Source organism: Colletotrichum siamense, assembly GCF_013390195.1.
Source record: "Colletotrichum siamense strain Cg363 chromosome Unknown KSG_Cg363_contig01, whole genome shotgun sequence".
In the NCBI taxonomy this organism is placed as follows: Eukaryota; Fungi; Ascomycota; class Sordariomycetes; order Glomerellales; family Glomerellaceae; genus Colletotrichum; species Colletotrichum siamense.
Genome location: NW_023501014.1, coordinates 856,017 through 878,990, shown reverse-complemented (window position 1 = coordinate 878,990; position 22,974 = coordinate 856,017). Strand labels below are relative to the sequence as shown.

General features: G+C 50.1%; 4 protein-coding genes across 4 annotated transcripts; 1 reads left to right on the top strand and 3 right to left on the bottom strand.

Moving 5' to 3' along the window:
• Window positions 1-6,607: 6,607 nt before the first annotated feature.
• On the bottom strand, window positions 6,608-7,299 carry gloE-1 (2-oxoglutarate-dependent dioxygenase gloE; the record flags this gene model as incomplete). Its single annotated transcript, XM_036632070.1, has 3 exons — window positions 6,608-6,859; window positions 6,912-6,978; window positions 7,112-7,299. The coding sequence occupies 3 exons, from the start codon at window positions 7,297-7,299 to the stop codon at window positions 6,608-6,610; spliced, it is 507 nt and encodes a 168-aa protein (XP_036502511.1).
• A 1,754-nt stretch (window positions 7,300-9,053) lies between these two features.
• CGCS363_v000220 (uncharacterized protein) lies at window positions 9,054-9,548 on the bottom strand (the record flags this gene model as incomplete). Its single annotated transcript, XM_036632069.1, has 4 exons — window positions 9,054-9,083; window positions 9,130-9,196; window positions 9,274-9,320; window positions 9,345-9,548. 4 exons carry the CDS (start codon window positions 9,546-9,548, stop codon window positions 9,054-9,056), a joined length of 348 nt encoding a protein of 115 aa, XP_036502510.1.
• A 946-nt stretch (window positions 9,549-10,494) lies between these two features.
• On the bottom strand, window positions 10,495-11,876 carry apdF-11 (Aspyridones efflux protein apdF; the record flags this gene model as incomplete). Its single annotated transcript, XM_036632068.1, has 2 exons — window positions 10,495-11,010; window positions 11,061-11,876. The coding sequence occupies 2 exons, from the start codon at window positions 11,874-11,876 to the stop codon at window positions 10,495-10,497; spliced, it is 1,332 nt and encodes a 443-aa protein (XP_036501411.1).
• Window positions 11,877-18,842: 6,966 nt separating this feature from the next.
• Window positions 18,843-19,757, top strand: CGCS363_v000218 (uncharacterized protein; the record flags this gene model as incomplete). Its single annotated transcript, XM_036632067.1, has 2 exons — window positions 18,843-19,580; window positions 19,704-19,757. 2 exons carry the CDS (start codon window positions 18,843-18,845, stop codon window positions 19,755-19,757), a joined length of 792 nt encoding a protein of 263 aa, XP_036501412.1.
• Window positions 19,758-22,974: the final 3,217 nt, after the last annotated feature.

Here is a 22,974-nt window from a genome sequence, read left to right as displayed (position 1 = left end):
AACGATTGGGTAGATGGGAAGACAGGGACCCAAAATATATCAGAGGACCTCTTAACGTTTCAAGTTAGTAATCCAGGCCACCCTTCAGGACCTCCAAACACCAACATAAGTCGTTTGCGCGACTTGTGTTCACTGAATGAATGTTTCGAGGACATGGACCCATCATTGCGGGGCCGATCCGAAGCGGGCTGAACATAAGAATGCCTCGCTCCCCCACCCCCATCCGGACCATAACCCAGACGAGAATCACCATATACATAGTAAGTGTGAACGTGCGGTGTCCGCCATTTTCCAAAGATTGACGCCGAGACGACAAATCTACCGCAGCTGAGCACCGTCGTCCAAGCAAAAATTATTATAAGCTGCAACAGGATTAGAGCCTGAAGTTGGGTTCTATCTGCAAGGTTTGATGATGGCTTTTCACCGTAGCTCCCGGTATGCTACACTTGACATACGATTACGAGAGTGTCTCAGAGGCAGAAAAAAGCCAATTGTTACTTTTATTGAGCGAGCGTATCAAGTTCAAAAATATCCCCAGGGTCCAAATCCACGCCTGACACTAGGCTTTGAAGACACTTCCTGCCAAACTCGCAAATGGCGTGGTGTCTCTTCACTGCTTGATGAAACCACTCCATATCTGTTGCTTCGACGTTTGCGATAGATTTGATGTTGCTAACGCCGACAGCCAATGAACAAATAAGTCCAACATTAGGTCCGCAGATCTTTTGCAACTGACGTCCCAGTTTAACTTGTTGTCTCAACTCAGCGCGGGTGCGTTGGTTGGTTGGCAGGCCTTTGCACTGCAAAATTCGGTCGTAGTCGGCGCTGTCGACTCTCTGCCTTGCTGTTTCTATTCTCCGACGCTCAAGCATCTCTGCTATCTTGAGAAGTCCGTAGAATTTGCATATTCTTATGTGCCCGACACCATGCTCGCAGTTGTCAACAAAGGTGCTAATTGTAGAGACAGACCGGTAGACATTGTCGCCGTCAGAGCTAAGATCGCAGAGCCCTGTCTGTAGACTGTCCAATCGGCCTCGTGAAGCAGCAACTTCCACCAATTTGCGTAACGTCTCCTTGCTCGTTATCTTCTGTAGCAAAGACTCCGCGGCACTTTTGAATGTTTGCGGACGGTCGCCTCGACGGTCGCAATTGGCTACTGCCTTTGATTGACGTTGGCTGCACGTTACTGAATTCATTCCATCAGTCTCGGCGGTCTTTCGGCTTTTTGTGGACTGATTAAATATGTTTGACGAGCTAGAACCATATTGCTGTGAGTTGGAAACTTGAGTCGATTTCTCGAATGGCCCATGGAGCGTAAAGTGTCTCCTATCTTCCCCATCCATGGAGTCCGGCTCTACTGACAATTGACTTTCGAATTCGACTGCTTGTGTGATGCAGATCATGGCCCTGTCTAGAAGCTCTCTGGACCTCGGATGAAGACTTTCCAAACTCTCGAGCTCCGTTCTCAGTGTCGATAGAACGTCTTGTGCAATTATCTGAAAGCCTCTTGGGTCAGTCGATTTAGTCGGAAGGGAATGTTCGCCTTGCACATGTCGCAGAAGGTCTGTCGTCCTTAACGAGCAGAATGGACAGAATAAAAGCCCGTGCTCGTTCTCCAAGTGATTGCGCAAGTCCTCCAATTTCATCTGTTGTTGGCGGCATATGTCGCATGCAGGATGGTCTTCTTCATGGTCTTCAAGAGCGTCTTCGTCAGGTTCTGAGGCGCCACAAACAGTGCAAACGACCCAGTCGTGCGTGAATCGCAAATGTGGTTGCATTCGTTCCTCTGGTAGATGGAGTCCACATTCTGGACATCGACTCATTTTGTGTTTGTCGAAGACGTGTCTCATGTCGAAGGATGTTTCGGACGGGCAAAATGAGCAAGTACGTATCTCGTGAATACTGGTAAGATGATTGTGAAGTAGCCCTTTCTCCAAGTAAGTTGCTTCACAGAAGACGCATTGATCCCAGGCGTGGTAAGGAGACGAGGTAATGTGCAACCATAATTCCTCGACGGGCGTTTCCGAACCCCATGCTTCGCATTCGAGGCACCACGACAGACCATGTGAAGACCGAAGGTGGTCTAACAGACCACAGTGAAAGATTATCTCATCACAGGCATGGCATACCGAGTGTGGATGAGTCGTGATGATATGAAAGACAGGATTATCGCTGTGACAGTCATCACACCAGTACAGATGATGCTTGGCCTCCGTATGGCCTGTGATGGCATCCACCTGTAAGCCATGACAAAAAGGGCAGTTGTGGTACTTGCTCAGGTGATCCCCATCTTTCTGTGGGTTGAGGATCTTCTTACAAAGCTGACAAGGTCGGAAGCCGTGGACTTGGACGCAATGGTTTTCAAAACTATCCAGTGCAAGTCTGCTACCACATACGTCGCACATTGTCTCCCCATGCTCTTCGGGATGATCATTCAAACCTCTGAAAAGCATGACCATGTTGCAGATGTCGCATTGCTCAAAGTCCACTGGAAGGGGACGGACGACCGCAAAGAAGGGAGGTTTGCTAGGGAAGAATGTTCGCGGGAACTTGCTGAAGTGACTCTGCGCTATGAGCTGAGACTCGCCATCCATCAGACATTCTTTGGCCTGCTCCAGGTGGTAAATTTGAGGCCAACGATTATGTGCGACTCCATTCTGCTGTCTTTTATCAGGGTGAACTGCCAGCGCGGACCTTCTATAAGCCAGTTGGATGTCTCGGCTCTCAAACGGACACTGATCTGGGTCAAGCCCAAGAGCGTCAAAGGGGCTGAAAAGCATTATGTGCTTATTCGAGTTTTAGTTTCGCAACTTTAATTCTCTCGGTGTCTTCTTACCTGGCTGTTTGAATCTCAGTTGCGAACACTACAGTTACGACTGACTCGTGAACTTCGAACCTTTGTTGCACTTCTAGAGAATGGAGCCTTGAGTAACTCAAGGAGCAAGGTTCTGCGTGCATATCATTTGCGTGATCATAAGAATTTTGAATGCTTCGAGAACTAGGTAAGATAGGTCTAAGGGAAGCCAAATAGCATGAGAGTACTTGGAGTTATGATTCTCAACTTCCTCGCCTCTCAACCTCCATCCATGGATCGGGCAGGGAACCGAGTCGGCAACTCAAGCACGGGCCACAACGGCTCTTTCAACCCTTGTGGCCCGTGCATACCTTGATTCTGGTTCTCACTTTTAAAGAATCAACACGACTGGTTCCACGAGTCTTCCAAGTTGATGTAGATCGGTACTTCAGTGACGAGACCTGCATAAATGCTCCAAGAATGATGCAAAAGTCCTTCGCTGAAGCTGCGGGCGCAAGCGAACTAAACTTTACCGAGAACGAGGGTCTGAGTCGCCCCATCAACAACGTGGCCGACGCCGATTGAGGCGTAAACACCTCTCTTGTTCGAAAGTAGTATTAGTGCCGAGGTCTTTGTTCAAAGACATAAGCTTCACCGTCCTGGAGCAAGTTCTCGTTTTCGGCGGGGAATAGCGGCATCCCACCAGCAGAACCGTCATTCGAACCCTGTAATGACGCCTTGCATCTCGTGGAAGTACAGAAAAGCATGTTTCGATTGTGGGCTTGCCTAATGAGGGAAGGATTGGACGGCGGTCCGTCGGGTCCGGATAGGGTCCCGGGTAAGGGTGTAGGCTTCGGCGACGTCGCCGAGCAAGGGGTTGACTGTGCAGTCTTCACTTAGACCTCTTTCATTAGCAATTTTGACACCCCGCGAAATCGACATTGGAAAGGTTGTGAAATTGATGTTCTACAGGCAGCAATCAAATTAACAGCCTTTTGTCGCAGAACGAGTTCCAAAGCATGAATATTGGTCTGACGAACAGTTCGGAACTTTGGCCTGAGTCTCCATATGCTATGAGATTTACCATCTTGTTCCCCTAAATTATGTTAGGAAAGGCTCCCAAAGCAGCTTGCCCACCCGTATGTACCAACAGCACATTCTCTCCTCCAGCAAACTCCCCCAATTTGGCCTTGTCAAGAATCGCACCCAAAGCGCGCCCAGAGTAGATTGGATCCGCGACAATTCCCTCCGTCCGACCCAACAGTCTAACAGCTTCAGCTGTTGACTCACTCCAGCCCGAATAAGTACCGGCGTTATATCTGGTGTCCAGCACAACATCTCCAGGTTTCACAACTCCATCCGCAAGTCCAATGAGCCAAGCAGTTCTCTGAGCAATTTCGAGGATTGAAGCTTCGAGAACGCCGGCTGGCTTGTTGTACGTGTCGATACTAATGACCTTGCGCTCGCGAGTCTTCTTGGCGGGATCGTTGGAGGAGGAAGACTGCAGGCGATCCGCGAACTTGAAACCGGCGAGCATTCCACCGAGCGTCCCACCCGAAGCGATAGGAACGACCACAAAGTCAAAGAAGACGCTAAGGTTCTGCTCTTGCTCCACCACTTCAAAAGCCTAACGTATAAAGCCTAAGCCACTATATAGATGAGATGAGGCACTAGAAGAGATGATATACGGCTTTTGACTATTAAAACAAAGGCTAGTAGCAGTATCCTCGAGAGTGATGCCTGGCGTAGTGTACTCCGCTCCAAGAATCTTGTTTACCTGCACGTTGCTGCTCATATTGTATACCTTAGGGTTGGACTTCAGTAGGTTCTAGGGCACTAATACTGTTTTGAGACCTAGGCGGTTTGTAACGGCAACTACTTATCGCATGTGATTGCTCTACACCCCGCTAGTAGTGACGATAGTGTTGCATCTATTATTTAAAGCAGAAAGAAACACGTACTCCAGCTTTCGGACCTTGTTACCTCCTAATCTAATCCTAGATGAGCAGTCTTCCCGCTTAATCCAGACTTAAATCGGAGTGGGGCTGCTTTTTTCAATATGCTTGGATAGGCGCGGCAAAAGATGGAGAGGAGATGGGTGATCAAAGAGAAGAGGAACGCGCTCGAAAGACGCTAATGGCTTAGGCAAATGGACCATGTTGAAGATTGCAATGAAGAAAACTTGGAACGAATTCTGAGGAATTGGCTAATAGTCAAGAGACATGTGAGGAGAAACCTGAATCCAGAAAACGAGAAATGGAAGTCCAAGATATTCCTTCGTTGTCCCATCAAATCACTCTCGGGTTACAAATTGTAGTGTAAGACGTACTCTTTCGTCGACGTTTCTTCGACGCCCTTCTTTTGTCATATGCTCCATGTCAACTGCATCGTAGCATGCAGATGACGAGATTGCGTCAACCTATGGCGCTGCGGATGATATGATTCAGGTTTGTGAGCGATCTTTTCTGACCTAGGCTCAGGCCGGTTACATTCGGCCTTGTGAAGCATCTGCCGACTTCTTTCGCCGTCTTGGTACTGCTCGGCCATTGAGTCTTATCCCACATGACTTGCATCAGGCGTGTCCGCAGTCGATCAAGGAGAACTTCGGCTTTCGTCCCGGCTCCGACGGGCTGAAGTCGCCAAGGGTTCGTGTCAGATTCAACATGCATCATAGGTAGGGCAAAGTGTGGTGCGGGAGATCCGGCTTAACACCCCCGGAGTCGCTTGTCTGCGATTCATGACACTGCGTTGTCTGCCACTCACGGGTTCTGCCCTGAAAGAGTAATAGTTTCGATGGGTATCGCACGAATCTGGCATAATTAGCAAGGAGCTCAAGACACTAGCTCCATGCGAGCGCAAACCTTAATCTTTCTTCAGACTCTAGGCCGGTCCATGCACCAACGTGCAGATATCACATTTGATCGTGGGACGCTGAGGCTCCTCATCTGTCCTACCCGCGGACCCCAATGACCCCGGAACTGATGTGGTAACCGTAGTAGGAGCTTATTTCCACATGATGCCTTTGCTAGCCGAACTGCGTAACGGTTCGGGCCGTTGAAACTAGAACGTAAGGACTTCCTGTACAACCCCCTCTTGCTCCTCTTGGCGATTCAAATGGAGTCAGAGTGGGAAAATTCCACGCAGTTAAGGTCAGCCAAGACGCTACTACTATGCTGGCACAATTGAAAACTCTTATGAGACTCTACACACAGCCCCACCTTTTCTTCAACAGGATCAATGTTTTGCCCGTTATTTGGAAATGACTCCGAAGAATTTCCCGAATGATGTGAATTGATTACTCTCGCTCAAATTCGTGAAGATACGCAAAGGGCATATTCAGTCAATGATGAGACTTCCAACTAAGCTAGTGACAAGGGAAGATTCGGCTTCTGCAAGGAGACATCAAATAGCCACCCTAAGATCCCTTTCTATTCCTCCGGTAGCAACAGAGTCTAAGCGCTGCTCCTGTAGCGTCTTGTTGAAGCTCTGATACTTGCTGAGAAACTATTCCTCTGCCGTGACTGACTGCCCGTTTATGCCTTGAAAGACGATACTGTTACTAGCCTGTAAGAAATAGGCTGTAGAGTACCTATCCTAGGATATCTTGTTCCTGTGGGGCAGCACATGATGTATCGCTGATTGGAATTGTCTTGTGAATATGAAACGAAGCGTGTCGGCCACGTTGATGATAGCATGTCCTGGCTTTAGGGCTACGTACTCCTACTTGTTAGTCGTGGGCGAAACAACCTGTAGGCTAGGCTGTTTGTTGAAGAGAAGGGTGAAAGACCTGACGTCAGTATGGGTATTGTAGCCTTAGGCAGTCTTATCCTGGAGCGTATTACTGATGGGATGATGTAAGAAGAAGAGCGTGCTCTTGGAAGGTATATCGTCTGGGTGATACTCCTCGAAACGCTCTTTTCCCTCTAAGCCTACTGCATTGGAGAGGCGCGTAAGTAACGTCTTTAACACGAAGTGGGCTGAGAGTTGGAACGTTTTGAATAAGTCAAAGTTCTCTGCCACTACGCCAGGGAGATGGCTGTGGTTAAGCAGGTGAACACGACTGATCTGGTTCATAATTAGTGCCTTCTACTGGACACAGCTCTCATTCGAAACGTACCCTCAAAGCTTCAAAACCATCGCGTGTATTCTCGTTGACACCAGACTGCACGCCAGGTGGTTTGTAACTTGAATCGTCAGCATGGATGAGACAACTCGCAACGGAAGCGACCATACCTATGAGCGTTAGAGATGGTCTTGGTTCTCAATTTTTCCTCTAGCGGCTGGTTGAACTATTGCTTTATGATCTGGCTAGCAGACTCGTAGTTCTTGAGCATGGAGCTAGATTCCCAGTCTCGAAGATCAAGGTAAAAGAAGCCATGATTTTCGCACGCAGACATCAAGGTCGAAAGTGACTTCTCATCCTTGTTCACAAGAGAACGAAAGTTCAGCTTGTGGAGATTGGCTTGCTCTAGGCCAGAGTTGTTCTCGAGAGTTACAGCAGGCATGATGTTTATTTGTAAGATACGGGTAATTTAAATTGAAGTAGTTCAGCGTGCGATCAGAGGATTGTGTGAAGATGGCGTTGTGTATGCGTGAGTCTATTTACCCTTCAAGAGTCTAAATATCAGGTCTCAACAAACGTCAACTTAGGATAGATAATTAAGAATTGTTGACAAAGCTGCACTATCTGGTTGGCGATTCGGTCAGTGTGTATGAGTCTGGAGATGTCAAGAATTTCGCGAGTCATGATCATCCTTCATGCAAAGGTGGGATGTAACCGCCGACTTCAACGTAGCGCAAAATAACTCTAACCATGAGTTGCTCAAGCAATGTAACACTTCAGTTTCTCGGCGTACGATGACAAATCCATAATCTTCTGGGAGTATCTTTGTTTCTTTTGTGATCTGTGGTTACGTACGTCCATATACTTGGCAATATGGGGTCGCTCCTGCCGTGAAGTTGATCGAGCCCAACCAGGCGTGCAATCATGATCCCGCAACAAAACAAGATCTTCAGCCGCCAAGCAGAAGGTTGTATCAGCGGCTATGCAACTCAATATCTCAAGGTACAATGTAACTATGCGCAACCTCGTCTGATCATTACGTAATTAATGCTTGGCCTGTCCTTTCGGGGGTTGTATCGATCCCCGGAGTCAACTTGCATCAACTCGATCGAGATTAGGCAGATGCCATGACAACTCATCATAAGGTTGTATCGGTGTTGCCATCTCACCCCCTTGACTACGGTATGTTCTCCTTCGGTGACTTCCATATTTCCCTCATGCCGCTATTGCCGCGTATTATGGCAACCCAAAGTAGTCTCGTAAGACATTGAAACTGGCCAGCGGCAAAGAAATCTTATGCAGGAGAAAGGACTTGCATAATACATTTTCAGACTCAATTATTCAAATTGGAACTCGAAAGTCCGGGTAAACCATTACTTGATGATTAGAATTATGACAGGACCTTAGCTTATGATTTTCATTGCTACGGGGCAGTTACAAAATGAAGGAAGGAGTGTGTTTATTTCTGCGCTGATAGGTAACGACTGACTATCAAATCAAATTTGCGTTGTAATACTAAAGCCCAAATAACCCAGCAGTGATGCAGTTTAGAACGATGCCCTAAGCTCCTGTGCCATTCCGCCAGACAGAACAGTTTGCTCTTTCTGAATAGCGTGGGGCAACTCGTACATCTCATACTTCTTCAAATACTACTGCTTTGCATCTGACTCTTCTTCATTGCTGTCCTTGAACTCAGTTGAGTCTGTGGCCCACAGGAAGTAGGAAATAGAGTAGCGATCCTCGTTCTGTACCCCTCCTAACGGCAGCACGCGGTGTAGGGCTGAACGAAACCGCTTTCTGGAAAGAAAGCGGAGTCTTTCTGGAAAGAAAGCGGAGTGTGTTACCGACGTTGACAATAGCGTGTCTGGGTCGCAGCTCGACATACGTCTAGGCCTCATCAGATGGAGAAAACACCTGCAGGCCCTACTATAGAGCGAATAAGAGAGTGAGAGTACCAATATCTATGTGTAGATTCTGTCCTACGTTCTTAATATCTTAACTTCTAGGGGGGTAGTAAAGGAAATAGAGAGTGCTCTTAGATCAACTGTTATCATGATGACTGGTGTCCAAATGAGCCTCACCCTTTAACTCTAAGCTATCAGAGAGATAGTTAAGCAGGAGTTTGAGGATGAAATAGCAAGAAGTAGTGAATTGATCGAAAAGCCTGAGGTTGTCTTAAACAACTGAAGCAAGGGCCTAGCGGCCCGTCAGCTTGTGTCGTCCGATCTAACAAGTCAGTCACACGTTCCCCTTTTCTTCTGCGGATACGTACCTTAAGGGCCTCAAACCCATCATGATGTCCCTCAACGGAACCTGACTGGTTACCCAAGGCCTTGAATCTAGTTTCAGTTAGTCAATACTGCTCTTGTTTTCTTCCACTCTGAAAGAGGCTTATTCAGGAGTGTGGACAACTCACCCATGGGCAAGAGACACTGTGGGAGTCTTGAGCTTGACCTCAGTAGACTGTGAGAACTAGTTCTGGGTGACTTCGTCTATCTCCTTTAAGTCTTTCCAGAACTTCTCAGATCCGGTCGCTTGAAGGTCTTGGTAGAAGAAACCGTCTGTTTCACAAGCCTTGATCAAAGCTTCTAGGGAGTCATGGTCCTTGTCGAAGAGGCTTTCGAACTTGATAGTGCGCAAGTCGGCCTTGGGGACATCCCTGTACAACTCTGAGATTGAGGAAGAGCTCATTTTGACGCAAATTGGGTAATTGATTTGAAAAAGATTTTGAATGGAGTTGGGTTTCTGCGACGGATATCTCTTCCTCCGGAGGAATCCCTTCATATATGTGCCAGTGTCTGAGGCGCGTAACTTGGCCAAGATTTCTTGGAAACATCAAGGGGCATCGACGACTCCTGTCAACTCCGGCAGTCAACCAAAAATTCTTCCTCAGGACTTCAGAACTTGTGAACTTGAGTTGCCGTGTTCTGAGAGCGCACAAAGTCTACCGAGGCAACTCGACCGATCCTAGTTGCATTGGCCCTGGGAACAGCCTTTGAATGACTCGATGTCTACATGCAATACAACATCATTTCTGGCGACATTGCCCACCGGCATTCTATGGCGGCGAGAACAGAATCTGAGGGGTCGAATCTTGTACGCGTAACTCTCACGATTTTTAGAGTCGTAATAACCCCTGCTCATACCGCCACAGGTGCATATGGGCCGGGCCGCCGAATGCAACCATAATTTCGGGGGTTTTGTCCGCCCACCACCTCCTCAGCCCTGCTCTTCAGCACCCGAAATTTGCCAAGGGCAATGCAAATCGAAGGTTCCAATGGGGATCTGTCCGGAAGCTCGGCGCCAATCTCGTCGCAACCCGAGCAACATATGGCTCAATCTTCGTTCTCCGTCTCCTATGGGTAAAACCTTGCGTTCGGAGATATGACCCTTGCCAATGAGTGGCAGGTACTGCTGGTTGTGTCAATGGCCTCATACTCATAACCGCTTATGCGCTGATCTGCAGTGAGGTGCCCATCTTTGGACTGAGCTCGGCATAGGAGTATGTCCTGGGCGCATTAGCCGCCGCTGGGAGAGAGAGAGACGACATGGAAAGACAGATCACGAGTAAGGACGACCTTTCGCAATGCAATGGTTAGATTACGTAGATTCGACTAGGTTTGATACGTGTGTGCTTCTATTTGCGCAAGTGAGGCAAAGAGATGGCGCCATTTGAGATTGCAACCGCGAGCAGAACCAAAGTCCCTCCCATGAGAGCAGATCCCCCAAAGACTTGCGCGTACAGGAAGTCGCCATGGCCCCTCTCAATGAGTGCACCAGCCAGTGGAGGACCTGTCAGACAAGCAACGGAAACAACAGTGAACACCATTCCTGTCCTCATACCCATCTTCTTCAAGTCCGTTGTCAACCCAGAGCAGGCCGCCGGAAAAACGCTCTGAACCCCTCCAGCGAAAGATCCATAGATGATGCAGAACGCAAATAGTCGGCCCTCTGAGTTGACTGAAACCCAGCAATAGAGTAAGAGCCCCGAGAAGAACGTGGTCAAAATCAACGTTCTCACTGGCCCAATAAACTTGTCCGACAGCACAGCTAGAAGTATGCGTGCTGGTATGCCGACTGCATTCATAACAAGCAGAAGTGTTAACGAGGTCGTGGAGGAGACACCAATCACCGTTCGGCCGTACGTGGGGACCTGCAAGATGTTAGATTTCTGATTAGATGTGGGGAGCGAAGTGTACTTACGTAGTAGAAAGCGAAGAAGATTGCCCAGAAGCTCAGAAACATACCAACGCAAAATAATGCGTAAGGAAGTTCTTTGAAACTTGACCATTCAACAATTGGCCCCAATTTCCTCGGGGGCAATCTCGTTCTAGCCAAAGCAAGAATGATGACTGTATTGAACAGCATCACGAATCCCATGACCCTGACCGTCCAGCCAAACCCAATCTTGGGCAGCAATTGTTGGGCAATCAGAGGAAAGAATATTCCACCACTGCCAGCACCTGAAGCGTTTATGGCAATAGCCATCGATCGTCTCTTGACGAAGTACGTCGCTAGAAGCGCAATCGTTGGGCAAAACGTCAGTCCATCGCCAAGCCCTGTGCAGATTCCTTGGGCGAGAAATAACTGCCAGTACTTTGTCGACAACGACGTCATGAACACTCCGAGAAGCTGAAGGAAGAGTCCGGCCACTAAAACCTTTCGGTAGTGCCCAGCGTCAGTCGCGCGTCCAGAGAAGGTGCCGACGAAAAAAATGAGGAAGATTTGAACAGAGCCGACCCAGGAGATTGCGGACGGAGAAACCCCTAGCGCAGAGACGTAGTAAGATTGGAAGAATCCGAAGGAATTGATGTATCCCCAGGAGTTGAACATGACCAGATGAGCGACAACAGTTTGAGACCACGCCTGGAAGCCTCCGTCTGGAGGAGGCCTCGGGTCGGACGCGTCGTGCTGTGCCGCATCATCGTGGCTTTCGGTGCTGTTGCTGTCGGGAATCGAGCTTGACAGGCTGTTGTCCACTTGTTGGAGAGGCTTTTCGTTTGCGGTAGCGACGGTCATCGTTACGGTTGTCCAAATATTCAGATACTACAGAAAGAATCGATAACTATTGCTAGACACATTGTCTGAGCCAAACATCCAGAGATCCAAAGTCGTGAAATACAGAGGTTCCCCTGGCGGGCGGCTCCGATCGAGGAAACTGCATTAGGAACTCAAAGGGCGCGATATTGACATGTTGCCACGGGCACTTCCAAGACCGCGTATACCCAATTTCCCCACCGGATGCAACTCAAGACATACAACGCACTGCCAACAAACAAAGCACCATTTGTAAGCTGGTCTCGCTTCGATTGCGACAACAAAAAATGTGATTGCGCCATAGCTGAATCCTAGACAGATCGGCCGGCAGAAGGAATTCGGGTCCGCGACAATTGGAGCGAGTCATGTCAATACGCAATGCAATGGAACTCTCCTTTTGTTGATCACAACCACCATCTACCAACCCCTGAACGGACATCGGACCTAGTACTATCCATGGATGCACATGTTTTAATTAGGCATTGTAACTCAATTGAGTCTTGCTTCTGAGTTGGGAATGTAGTAGAGAGTTCCGGCGTGCCGAGCATGTAGTGCATTGATGCAAGCAAGAGTTGTCACACTCTTACAAGGGGCATGTTGCGAGTTGTGCTTACTGCACAAGACTAAGTCTTGGCTGCGCTGTAACCCTACTGGATCTCTACTGTGACAAGAAGCGCCGAAATACACTCTGTTGCTTGGCATATTCACTCCGTCGACGCTGCTGAATGATGCAACTGCTCCTGTCCGAAATGTTTGGGTCCATGAAGTCTGCTTCTCTATGACATTCTACTTGAAATCGAGTATATGTATTTGACTCAATCATCAGTTGAAGTTCAACACCACAAAGCAGAACGTAGTTGTCACACGCATTCTAAGTCTTATTATTTTTTCCTACTTGTCAAGCCTTCATACCAACTCCCCAGATTGAAGATGGCTGTCGCATCTTCCAATGGTGCCTCAAGCTCAGATGCACAGCCCGTTCCATCTTGGATCTTGCTGAGCAACCTGGCGGTTGCATCTCTCGAAAAGTCACATCAGCATACCACTCATTCAGGAGTACGAGTCTACGGGCAGGGCACAGCTCTGGGTTCCGGCGCATACACCTGGCTGGATGGCGATGCTTCCCCCAGACCCTTTCACGAGTGGGCCACTTCCATAGAAGTCAAAGGCGATCTCGTTCGGTTTCAAACGGCAGCCATGAACAACCCACCTCTGAACGCCGTACAAAACACAACCACCCGGGCATGGGCTGTTGGCAGCAACCCTTTCATCTTGAATGTTGCGCGTTCGCAGTGGGGGATGCCCATTGGCTTCGTCGATCCCACTGTGATCAACCGCGACAGCACTACGAGTTTTCAAGGAGTATCTCAACTGCCTCCGCATACCTATTTCGAACTCAAGAAAGATGAAAGTGGCTGGCTTTTGAGCACGCAAGAGCGCAGAGACCCTCTGTTCTCTGCCTTGAGCCCCAGAATCACGGACTACGACGAAGCAGGTTCCGCTTTTGTCTCCGCCGTGCAGAAGGCAGTCTCTGAGATCACCAAGTCCGACAAGGAGATTGCCTCTCTCCTCTCGGGAGGTATTGACTCAGGTGCTGTCACTACCTTTGTTGTTCGTGCCGGCCTGAAGGTGACGGCCTATAGTGCCGGCTCGCCATGGGGAAATGAGCATGAAGAGGCTCAAGAGCTCGCGGACTATCTGGGTATTGCCCTCGTCCGTCTTGAGCTTTCAGCAAAGGATCTCCTTGACGCGGTTCCCGACACCATGCGAGCCTTGGGTACCGCAGAGAGAGAGAGCGAGTGGACATCCAGATCACTCTGACGGCCTTGATGCGCAGCGGTCTCATCAAGGAGAAGCATATCCTCACAGGCTACGGCAACGATCTCATGCTGATTGGTTTGCCACCCGACTCTACCGACGCCGACGTGTTGATCCGAGACATCATCACCGAGGTTGACCTTGCGCGTCACAGCGGCGATTTCCAGGACTTTGTCGCCGGAACGTGGGGAAAGAAGCTCTCTCACGTGTACTGGCATCCAGATGTTGTTCAAACAGCCTTGGATATTCACCCGTCTTGCAAGGTTCATGGTGGTCGTGAGAAGGCGTTCTTCAGAGCTGCGATGGAACAGTTCATACCAAAGACTGCTGCTTGGCGCAAGAAGATCGGTATTCATGTCGGAGGTGGTATGCAGGGTGGCCTGGACGCTTTGTTTGGGGGGCTGGATGGGAAGGTTGAGGTGTATAACAGAATCTTCCGCGCACTTTCTGATCAGACTCTGGATGATCCGTTTGGGTCCATCGACCATCTTGCTCCTAGATCGGAAGAATCCGGAAAATGAGTCTAGATAGATCAAAGACTTGCATTCACTTAGAGATGACAGGATAGCAAATTAGAACATCGTGCAATGATTTAAATGCTTGCAATTCTGAGCTTCCAAGTTTTATTAGTCTGTTCTATAGTCTCATCCTAGTAGGGGCCTAAATTCTGCCCGTTGAAACTCAAAGTTTCGGGGAAATAAATTGGCAAAAGCGCCAAGACCGCTGCTTTAATGGCTGACCGACCTATTCAGAATACATGTTAATTTAACCTGTTCATCATTCGAGCAATTCTCTTACTTGGCAAATTCTCCCCTTGGTGAATAGCGCCACGCTTGAGATGAAAACCTGCGAGCCCTATTGAGGTTGGGTATCGTCAACTTGTGTGTTGGACCTCAAAGTAGCGTCTGGGCGGCCGAAAAGTAAAATAGATTGTGCAAACAGATCGACATATTCTCCGATCTGTTCTTAAGTCTAGGCAATATCTTAGAGTTTGGGTAGGGCTTGTAAAACATCCCACGCGGGCCGTGATGATGGGGGCATCTGCCAAGACGGCTTGAGTGGGCAGTTCCGCCATGATGGAGTCACCCGCAGAAACCACGGATGACTCCGAAAGTTAAATCGAAGAGCCTTTCTAATTGAACATAGGTAGGAAGTAGTAGTCAAGTTAAGGTTATCGACTTCCTCCGATATTATTACCAAGAGGCTAGTCTACTATGCAGTATGAGCGATAGCTTTTCTCTTGGAGGAGTACTTTTACCTGGGATTGGAGCTATCAACAACGAAGCACGGCCGACGGATGCAGTGCAATATCTATTCGTAGGAATATACGATGAATCAGAGGTATGATGCTTTGATTCTAGTTAGCTTCGCTCATTATTCATGTTATATTCATGAATCCAGACGTTGCGATAAGACCAGAAAGGGAATCCTTTGATGATTCTTCTAGCTAACCGGGAAGAGAACTCCTGGCCTAACGGTTAATACAATCTTCTGTTGATATTATGATTTCTTCCCCAATATCTATGGTGGAGATAATTTGTACTGTCATCATCGCCGTCTTCGTCGTCCCCGTTAGTTTAGTCACCCCTCATATTGACCCCGTAACCCCATCATCATCCCATTTGTCATTCATGCCTTTTACCCGCCCGAATAGCAAAACTCTCCAGGAACGGGGTTGATCTCACCAAAAATGACTCCATGTACACGCAAAGAATGCGCTGTACGTTTGTGTAAGGATATAAGCCTAACACGGTCATTAAACACATAAGGTACTCCACCTCAATTCCAACTTCACACCGCGGAGTTCGCAACTAGGCAGGGAGGTGACTATGGAGATTCATATTGAGAGATGTACCTGAGACTAACAAAAATGGTCGATTTGCACCCTTAAAATCATCTAGCAAAGTACCTTACCCTTTGAGAAGGTTGAGATAGCTTCAGTTAAATACTCCCTTCCTTGGCTCTCTGGATAAGTCGCCCGGCAATTAAGGTCTCCATATTCCTGGTCAGAACATCGATGTGAAAGCCCGTAACACGCACAGCAGTTGCCGCCGAAAGGATTGGCTTACGGCCGAAGCCACTCAGCCTTCCCCTTGGTGGGGTGGCAGCTGCAGAAGCGATGTCAGAGAGATGGTGTTTGGTTCGGGTGACGCGGCGGCTACAAGACGGGGCCGAACTTGCAGCTAGTGAGAGAGACACGGTCCCGAACCCCGCATGTCATTCGGTGTCTGCGGCGTTGAGCGGTTTGGATATAGTAGGGGCTGCAGATGAGACGATGGTCTGCGGCAGGGTGAGTACGGATCCGCTGAGGCGTTGTGTGGCTGGTGTCCAGCAACATGTCGTGACACCTGCTCAATGCCGGACACGAAAACTGAGATCTCAGAAATCTTATTATCAGTTTGCGGGTTGAATATCTCTTAAAAACATGAAGATGTGCAATGAGCGACGCGATGGGCAGAAAAAGCTTCTTTGGAGCTAAGCTTTTGGCAGTCAGTGCTCTTCCTTGACAGTTAATAAAGATGGCTTGGCCTTGGCCGTCTTGGCGAGAGGATCTCAACAACGACAACTTCACCCAATAACTCTGATCCCGTCAGTGAGTCTCATAAAAACATGTATTGATGATAAGAAAAGGTGCCGATCTGAAGGAAAAAAGAAAGGTACTGTCTTTCTCAGACATTGGTCATGATTGGCCTAAGTGAACGCTACGCACTGGTTCATCTGCACACGCCCACTATCAACTAATCCATCTCCAGTTGGGACAACATATCGAATTCGAATTTGTTATTTTCTTAATATTCTCTTTTTTCCACGTCTTCCGTTCTCTCGGCCTGCCCGAAGACCAAACTTGCCATATCGCCGAATGTCTGCTGGTTGTATATTCCGGCTACTCATTGCCGACCGCCGAAAAATAATGGAAATCCCCATGGCGTCATTCACCCCTTAGTACTCGGCCGATATGATCGGCCGGCAGCCGATTTGCGCGGATCAGAAAATCTTTTACCGGGGGCGGCGAGCATTTCCATCTATTTGTTCAAGAAGGATCCATCTTCATCCCATGAATTTTAAAAGCCTTTCATCTCCCACACTCTCCGTCGCATAAACCGCTGGAGCCTGCCCTCCTCCCCATGATTCATCCCTCCCCCTCCTTCCCGATTTTCCTCGCTTCCCCCTTCTCACCTGAAGGTAAAAGATTAAAGAGGCCCAATCTTACGGCTCAGGAGGGAGGCTGACTAGGACCACTGGGGGGCCGCGCTACGGTCGCAGGGTTTAGCGCCCTTGACCCTGCCGAGGATCCACGTTGTGGGCACGGGGGTGAGTTTCAATGTGTTCAGTTGATGATCGGACGAAAAGGGGAACTTGGAAGAATGAACAAACGAGAATTTGAGAGGCTGCTTGCGCACTCACTCACTCACCTTGTCCAACCAGCAGCCAGCGAGGAGCTCACCGACACGATCGGGCCTGGACCTGGAAGGCCATGTTCCCAACCTGCATGCCATAACTGGGACGAAAAAGTCGAGAACCGCTGGAGATGTGCGTTTTTATGACGCGCGGTATTCCTGGTCAACAGCCAACGAAACGGAAGCCAGCGGAGTATGCCCCAGGCGAAGTCCGGTCTGAAATTGATGATTGATGGTGCGCTGAGCGTCGGCAGATTCGTCGAGAGGCTGAAGAGGCGCAATTGTGGGAGTCGATCACAGATGGAACGAGGTTGCAGCACGGAAGGATCTCGTTCTATCTGAGATGCCGTCCGGCTTGTACATGCGCGTCTTTGGAACCGGGTAGATTACTCATTCGGCAGTACGGGTGAATTTGTATCGCCGGTAACCAGGACGGCGCCCGGTCTGGAAGCCGCATACGATGTGGTCGCCCGTTGCAGTCGACTGGTCACAGCAAACGGTGCCTGGGCAAGCCAGCGGGTACGAATAAGCGACTCACGTCACTCCTGAATGTGCGTCCCAAGGGAGAAACTTCTTGAAACAGACGATTACGGCAACCCAAATTTCCAGATGATGAACGTGGATGCAACAAACATGATCTGTCACCCGCACTGGCAGCATCTTCCCTTCAACGTCCGACCGACCATTTACTTCCGTCAAGGAGTTCCCAGGCGTCAAATCTCCATCGCAAGGTCATCGAAGATGAGAAAGCCGAGGACCGACGATGGGATGGAGTAAGAAGTAGGCTCAGCCGGCACGATGGGGACTTGGAGACGGACGAGGCAGCGCGAAAAGGATGTGTTGGTGGGGGTCACTCGGCGGAGCCGCCTGAAAGATGCGTGATGGTACCGTTTCAGCGACCCCAGTCAGGAGCAGGACGGACAGGGATCATATCATGACGGACGCCTCGTGGGCGTCTGCGCAGGGACACCGACCAAAGAAGGGCAAGACTCGGTCCAACAGGAGCCCACCTAGCCTCACTCAAATTAAACAACTGGGCGACTACAGCCAAAGACGGGAGCCCTGTCCGCGCCTGGGCCAATCGCTGGTATTCCCTCGGTCGGATTGTGTCCGGGGTTGTTGGTCTGCCATGTCCAATGTTCCAGGACCACGGATGGATCGCATCTGCGCGAGTCTGGGAGCAATTGGGGCGTCTGAGTCTCCAGAACTTCTTGGAAGGCTGTTGGACCACGCGGTGAGCAGCCCCTCGAGGGTGCGTGCCTGTCTTTCTTCTTTCGTGCCTGGTCAAGCGCTGGCCTGGGCTTTCCGTCCCTCGTCCGCTCCTCTCTATGAGTTCCTATCCCCTGAAAGCTTTTATCGCTACAGGCCGTCACGAATAGATTGGATCCCGATCCCTGGCTGGGTCCGGACTGGGCCGCCCATGACACCAGCGCAGTGACGACGACCGCTCGCATAGGGGTGCGATGGGTTTGCTCACCATCCATCCGTATAAGATCCTACTCATGCCACACCAGTTTTCTGCTCGTCTTTCTATCTGAACTCTGCGTCTCATTCCATCCGGTCAAATTTCATTCACGTTCATTCTTTCACACTCTCTTTACAGCTGTGCTAGCCACAAGCCACTCTTTTTGAGCTTTTTACAACATCGCAAGACAAATCCCAGTCTCTCACTCCCTTTTTAAAACAACAACCTTCGCTTTCGTCGAGTTTATCAACACCGGAATCTTTCAAGATGCAGTCCAAGATCGTCACCGTTCTCTCTTTCGTCGCCGCTGTCTCGGCCCACGGCAAGGTCACCTCGCCCACTCCCCGTGTCGCCGGTGATGCCTTCAAGGAGGCTTGCGGCACCACCATGTGGAACACCGAGCAGTCCGACCCGTACGGCAACATCCAGGGCCTCGCCCAGCAGGCCGGCAGCAGCCTCGACGCCTCCAAGTGCGAGCTCGCCCTCTGCAAGGGTTACAAGTTCGCCGACAACACCAACGTCCAGAGCTACTCCCCTGGTGAGACCGTCGACTTCAAGGTTGAGATCCGCGCTCCCCACACCGGTGTTGCCAACGTCTCCGTCGTCGACACCACCTCCAACTCCGTCATTGGCGAGCCCCTGATCTCCTTCACCAACTACGCCTCCACCAAGACCGGTGTCGCCGCCAACAACACCGCCTTCTCCGTCACTCTCCCCGACTCCCTCCCCTCCAACTGCGGCACCGCCGGCAACTGCGTTCTCCAGTGGTGGTGGGACTCTGCTGAGGCCGGCCAGACCTACATGTCTTGCGTCGACTTCACCTCCGGCTCCGGTTCCGGCTCCGGCTCTGGCTCTGGCTCTACCACCCCCGCTGCTTCCGCGGCTCCCACCACCCTCGCCACCGTTGCTACTCCCAGCGCCACCCCCTCCACTCCGGCCTCTGGCAACTCTGGTGCCTCTGACGAGTCTGCTGCCACCCCCAGCGCCACTCCTTCCGCCCCTGCCGTAAGTCATTTCACTCCTTAAACGTCCCATATGTCCGAGGCTCCGCTCTTAGAGTTCGGATTGAAACCGTTGCGAAAAGTTCGAAAGAGTTCATTTTGCTGACCACGAAACCTTGACAAACAGTCCTCCTGCAACAAGCGCCGCAGCTCGAAGCGGGCTCTTCGCAAGCGCTTCTAAACAGGAAAATAGAGTTTAGAGAGACGTCGGAGTCGCATCTGATACCCGGTCAGCCTTGAGACGAGATGACTTGGAAACCAGACCTGAAAGTTTCAAAAAGGGCTTGACCCCCGCAATCTGGGATTTGCAATGTTCTTGTACAAAGTTCATACCATTCAATGTTCAATACTTATTCTTCGCCCAACACTTGACTGCCACCTGTTGTCTACGCACTGTAACGGTCTGCGTCGTGACGTGAAACGTGATGTTCCGATACATGAAAATCTTGGCTTATGCGGGGAATTTTGGACGAAAGGCACTATGCGAGCAGTCCAACAGCCTCGTAAATGCTCGTATCCTTCGTCTGAAGGCGAGCCTTAGTAGGCGGTCTATTGCGCAATTTGTCAGCTGAAGATAATCATCACGCAATGTGCCTGGTCGAGAATCAACATCCCATCTTCCATCCCACCACCACTCGTTCACTGCACGTGTAGGAACTGAACCTTAGCAACTCATCAGATTGTCCAATGCACGACACCAAGTACGAACTGCTCTAGTCGTCGTCTCTTTTTCTGAACGACGTCGTCAACGGCAGCTAAGCCAGAAGAGTCTATCTCTTATGATGTTCGGCTAAGATCCTAGGATCGGCTCATCCACCCGTGAAGCGAACGATCACTTATCCACAAGGGCTGCAAATGTCTTCGCCAGTTGCAACCTCAGAGCCCAAGCAGACCCCTCCACCCCTGTAGCGATCCGCCAGCGCCCAGTGCTACGTTCACCAACTGCGTCGCATTCGTCAATCCGAGTCCACCAAAAGTTCATGGCGATTGATGGCGGCTCATAGCGGTGGCGGCGGACACGGCGGGAACGGAAGCAATTGCTGTCTCCGGTGCGCGCACCTTGAGCCCGTCACTGCGTCGTCCGAAACGAAACAACATCGGAGACTGCGGCGACGCAACCCTCCAAAGACCGGACGGCAGGCATCCCCTCGCTCCACATCCAGGCACAGCAGCGGCCGCCGATGCCGCAGGATAATCAGGACAGCCAACAGCGGCGTCCTTCGCAAACGCCGCGGGATCTGAATGGACTCGCCCATCGGCGTCCGGTCGTCGTCCCTTCATCTGCCCGTCGCGCCGAGTCAGCTGGTCCAGCCCTACAACATGGACTTTGGGCTGACGGACGTTTTTTTTGCAACCGGATCAGCCGACACCCGCCTGGGCGGCGCACACGGGCGAGCTTACTTCGTCTGGAGGCAACGCCGCGATAACATCGGACGGTAGATCGGAAGCTGCGGACGACGGATTAAGATCGCAATTATTCGCCATCCGTTTCAGCCGGGAGGCTGTTGAGACCTGGCAACTCCATTTGAACCAGAAGTCGGCGCCTTTCTCAAGAAACGAAACAGAAACATGCCTTTAAGACGCCCTTGCTCATATCGCCGGCGGGATAGAGCATGAGTCAATATCACCGAACAGCGATGACAAAGTTTGCCACAAGAAACACCAGCTTGACGCTGTGAGCGCCATCGTTGCCCCTTCTGAACTCAACGCCGAGCAACTCGCCCGCCTAATAATTGGCACCAAATCTCTAGCGACAGGGGCAAACTTCCCAGCCTGGAAGAACGAATACGCGGTTGTCGGCAAAGTCTGCCCTCTTCATTGTGACGATCTTGAACAAGCTGTATTCACGGTACCTGAAAAAGGTGTGTCGCGAGTCTGAACCATGGATCGGATCAAAAACCCGAGAGTCTGGACAAGAAACCCGGACGTCGATCAATCACGACATGGATCAACCGGCATTACTGCTTGTACTCCCGTGTTAACGATGACATTCTGTGACCTATGCGGTCAAGTCATCTTGAAAAACATGCAGACGCGCCCTGGCCGCTCGTTTGTTACCAGCAGGAAAGGAGTTCATGCGGGTACGTGGGCCCTCGACGCTACGAATTGCGTTTATCCTTCGTCTGCCGCAGAAGTTGTTACAGCATACGAGAGCATTGATGAGGGCCGTTGACGTGCTATACCAAGATTGATTTGCTACGTCTTACTTTCAAGCCCATCTCTGCGAAAGGTAACTTGGTGAAGCCAGGATAAGGAACATGTTCAATTCCCTTCCTACTATTCTCTTGACATTTCGAGATCGTTTGACCGGCCCGGGTTACCAATCATCAACAGGAAAACGAATTCCGGCTGTGTGTCTCACAGGTTTGCCTCATCGTTCGCCGGTTTCCGTCGGGCAGAATGGCGAAAACTGGTAGCGGCGAGTCGGAGGGCCCCCGCTCTATGGATCTTCAAGGCAATCTGGCCAGTTGTTCACCATCTCCACCCCTGGAAGCATTAAACATCAGGGATCTTCCGGCGTTGTGGCAGAGTGGTCTAATGCGCAAGACTAGAAATCTTGTTCCTTCGGGAGCGTCTGTTCGAATCAGGCCAACGTCGAATTATTTTTGCAGCTTCGTCGAAGAGCAACTGAATTTGTGGCAAGGATACTTTTTGTAATGATTTTTTGCACCCCAATCGTCCCTCAAGTTTCAAGATTCTAGACGGATTGAAAAGCCGAACGTAGGTGCCTGTCTCTATGTATGAAAATCTGAGTTCCTCTAAGGAAGGAATTCTTCAGTGACGGCCGGCACCTTCGCTGTAAGCCCGCATTTCGTCGTGACTTTGGAAGAATTGGCCAGTTAACTTACCGAATATTCATTCCTTCGGTGGGATATGTTTTACGGAGAGGCTGTACTTCTGATGGCATTTACTGGTTGTTAGTTTAATTGACTGAGACATGGCTTGTCTTCAAGTCAGAAGGGTGATTGTAAATTCCTGAGCCTGCCACAACACGGCAACTTGCCAACACAATGTCTCTCAAATACGGACAGACTAAGATTTAAGCCCGTAGTATCCCCACTAGCTTGGTTCGCGAATCTGTGTTGTTGAAGATCAAAGTTTCCTTAGCGCATGCTTCAGCTCGTTGCATTACACGCGATGATATCAGCCGTGGCTTTTGCAGCATGCATTCTTAGTCTTCAATTCGCGCAAGCCACCAACGACGGTGTATATCAAGGTACGTTCAGTCCGGGTTTTGAGGGAGTGTGTACTAGTAAACTTGAATTATTGATCCTGTTTCCACAAAGACAATGGGCTCAAGCAGCACGGTAATGGCCTCCGCTCAAGCCATGTGCCTATGTTCAAGCGTCAAGCTACGGCCGGTGTCGAATCTCCTGTGCCCGTCTTGCAATTCGTCT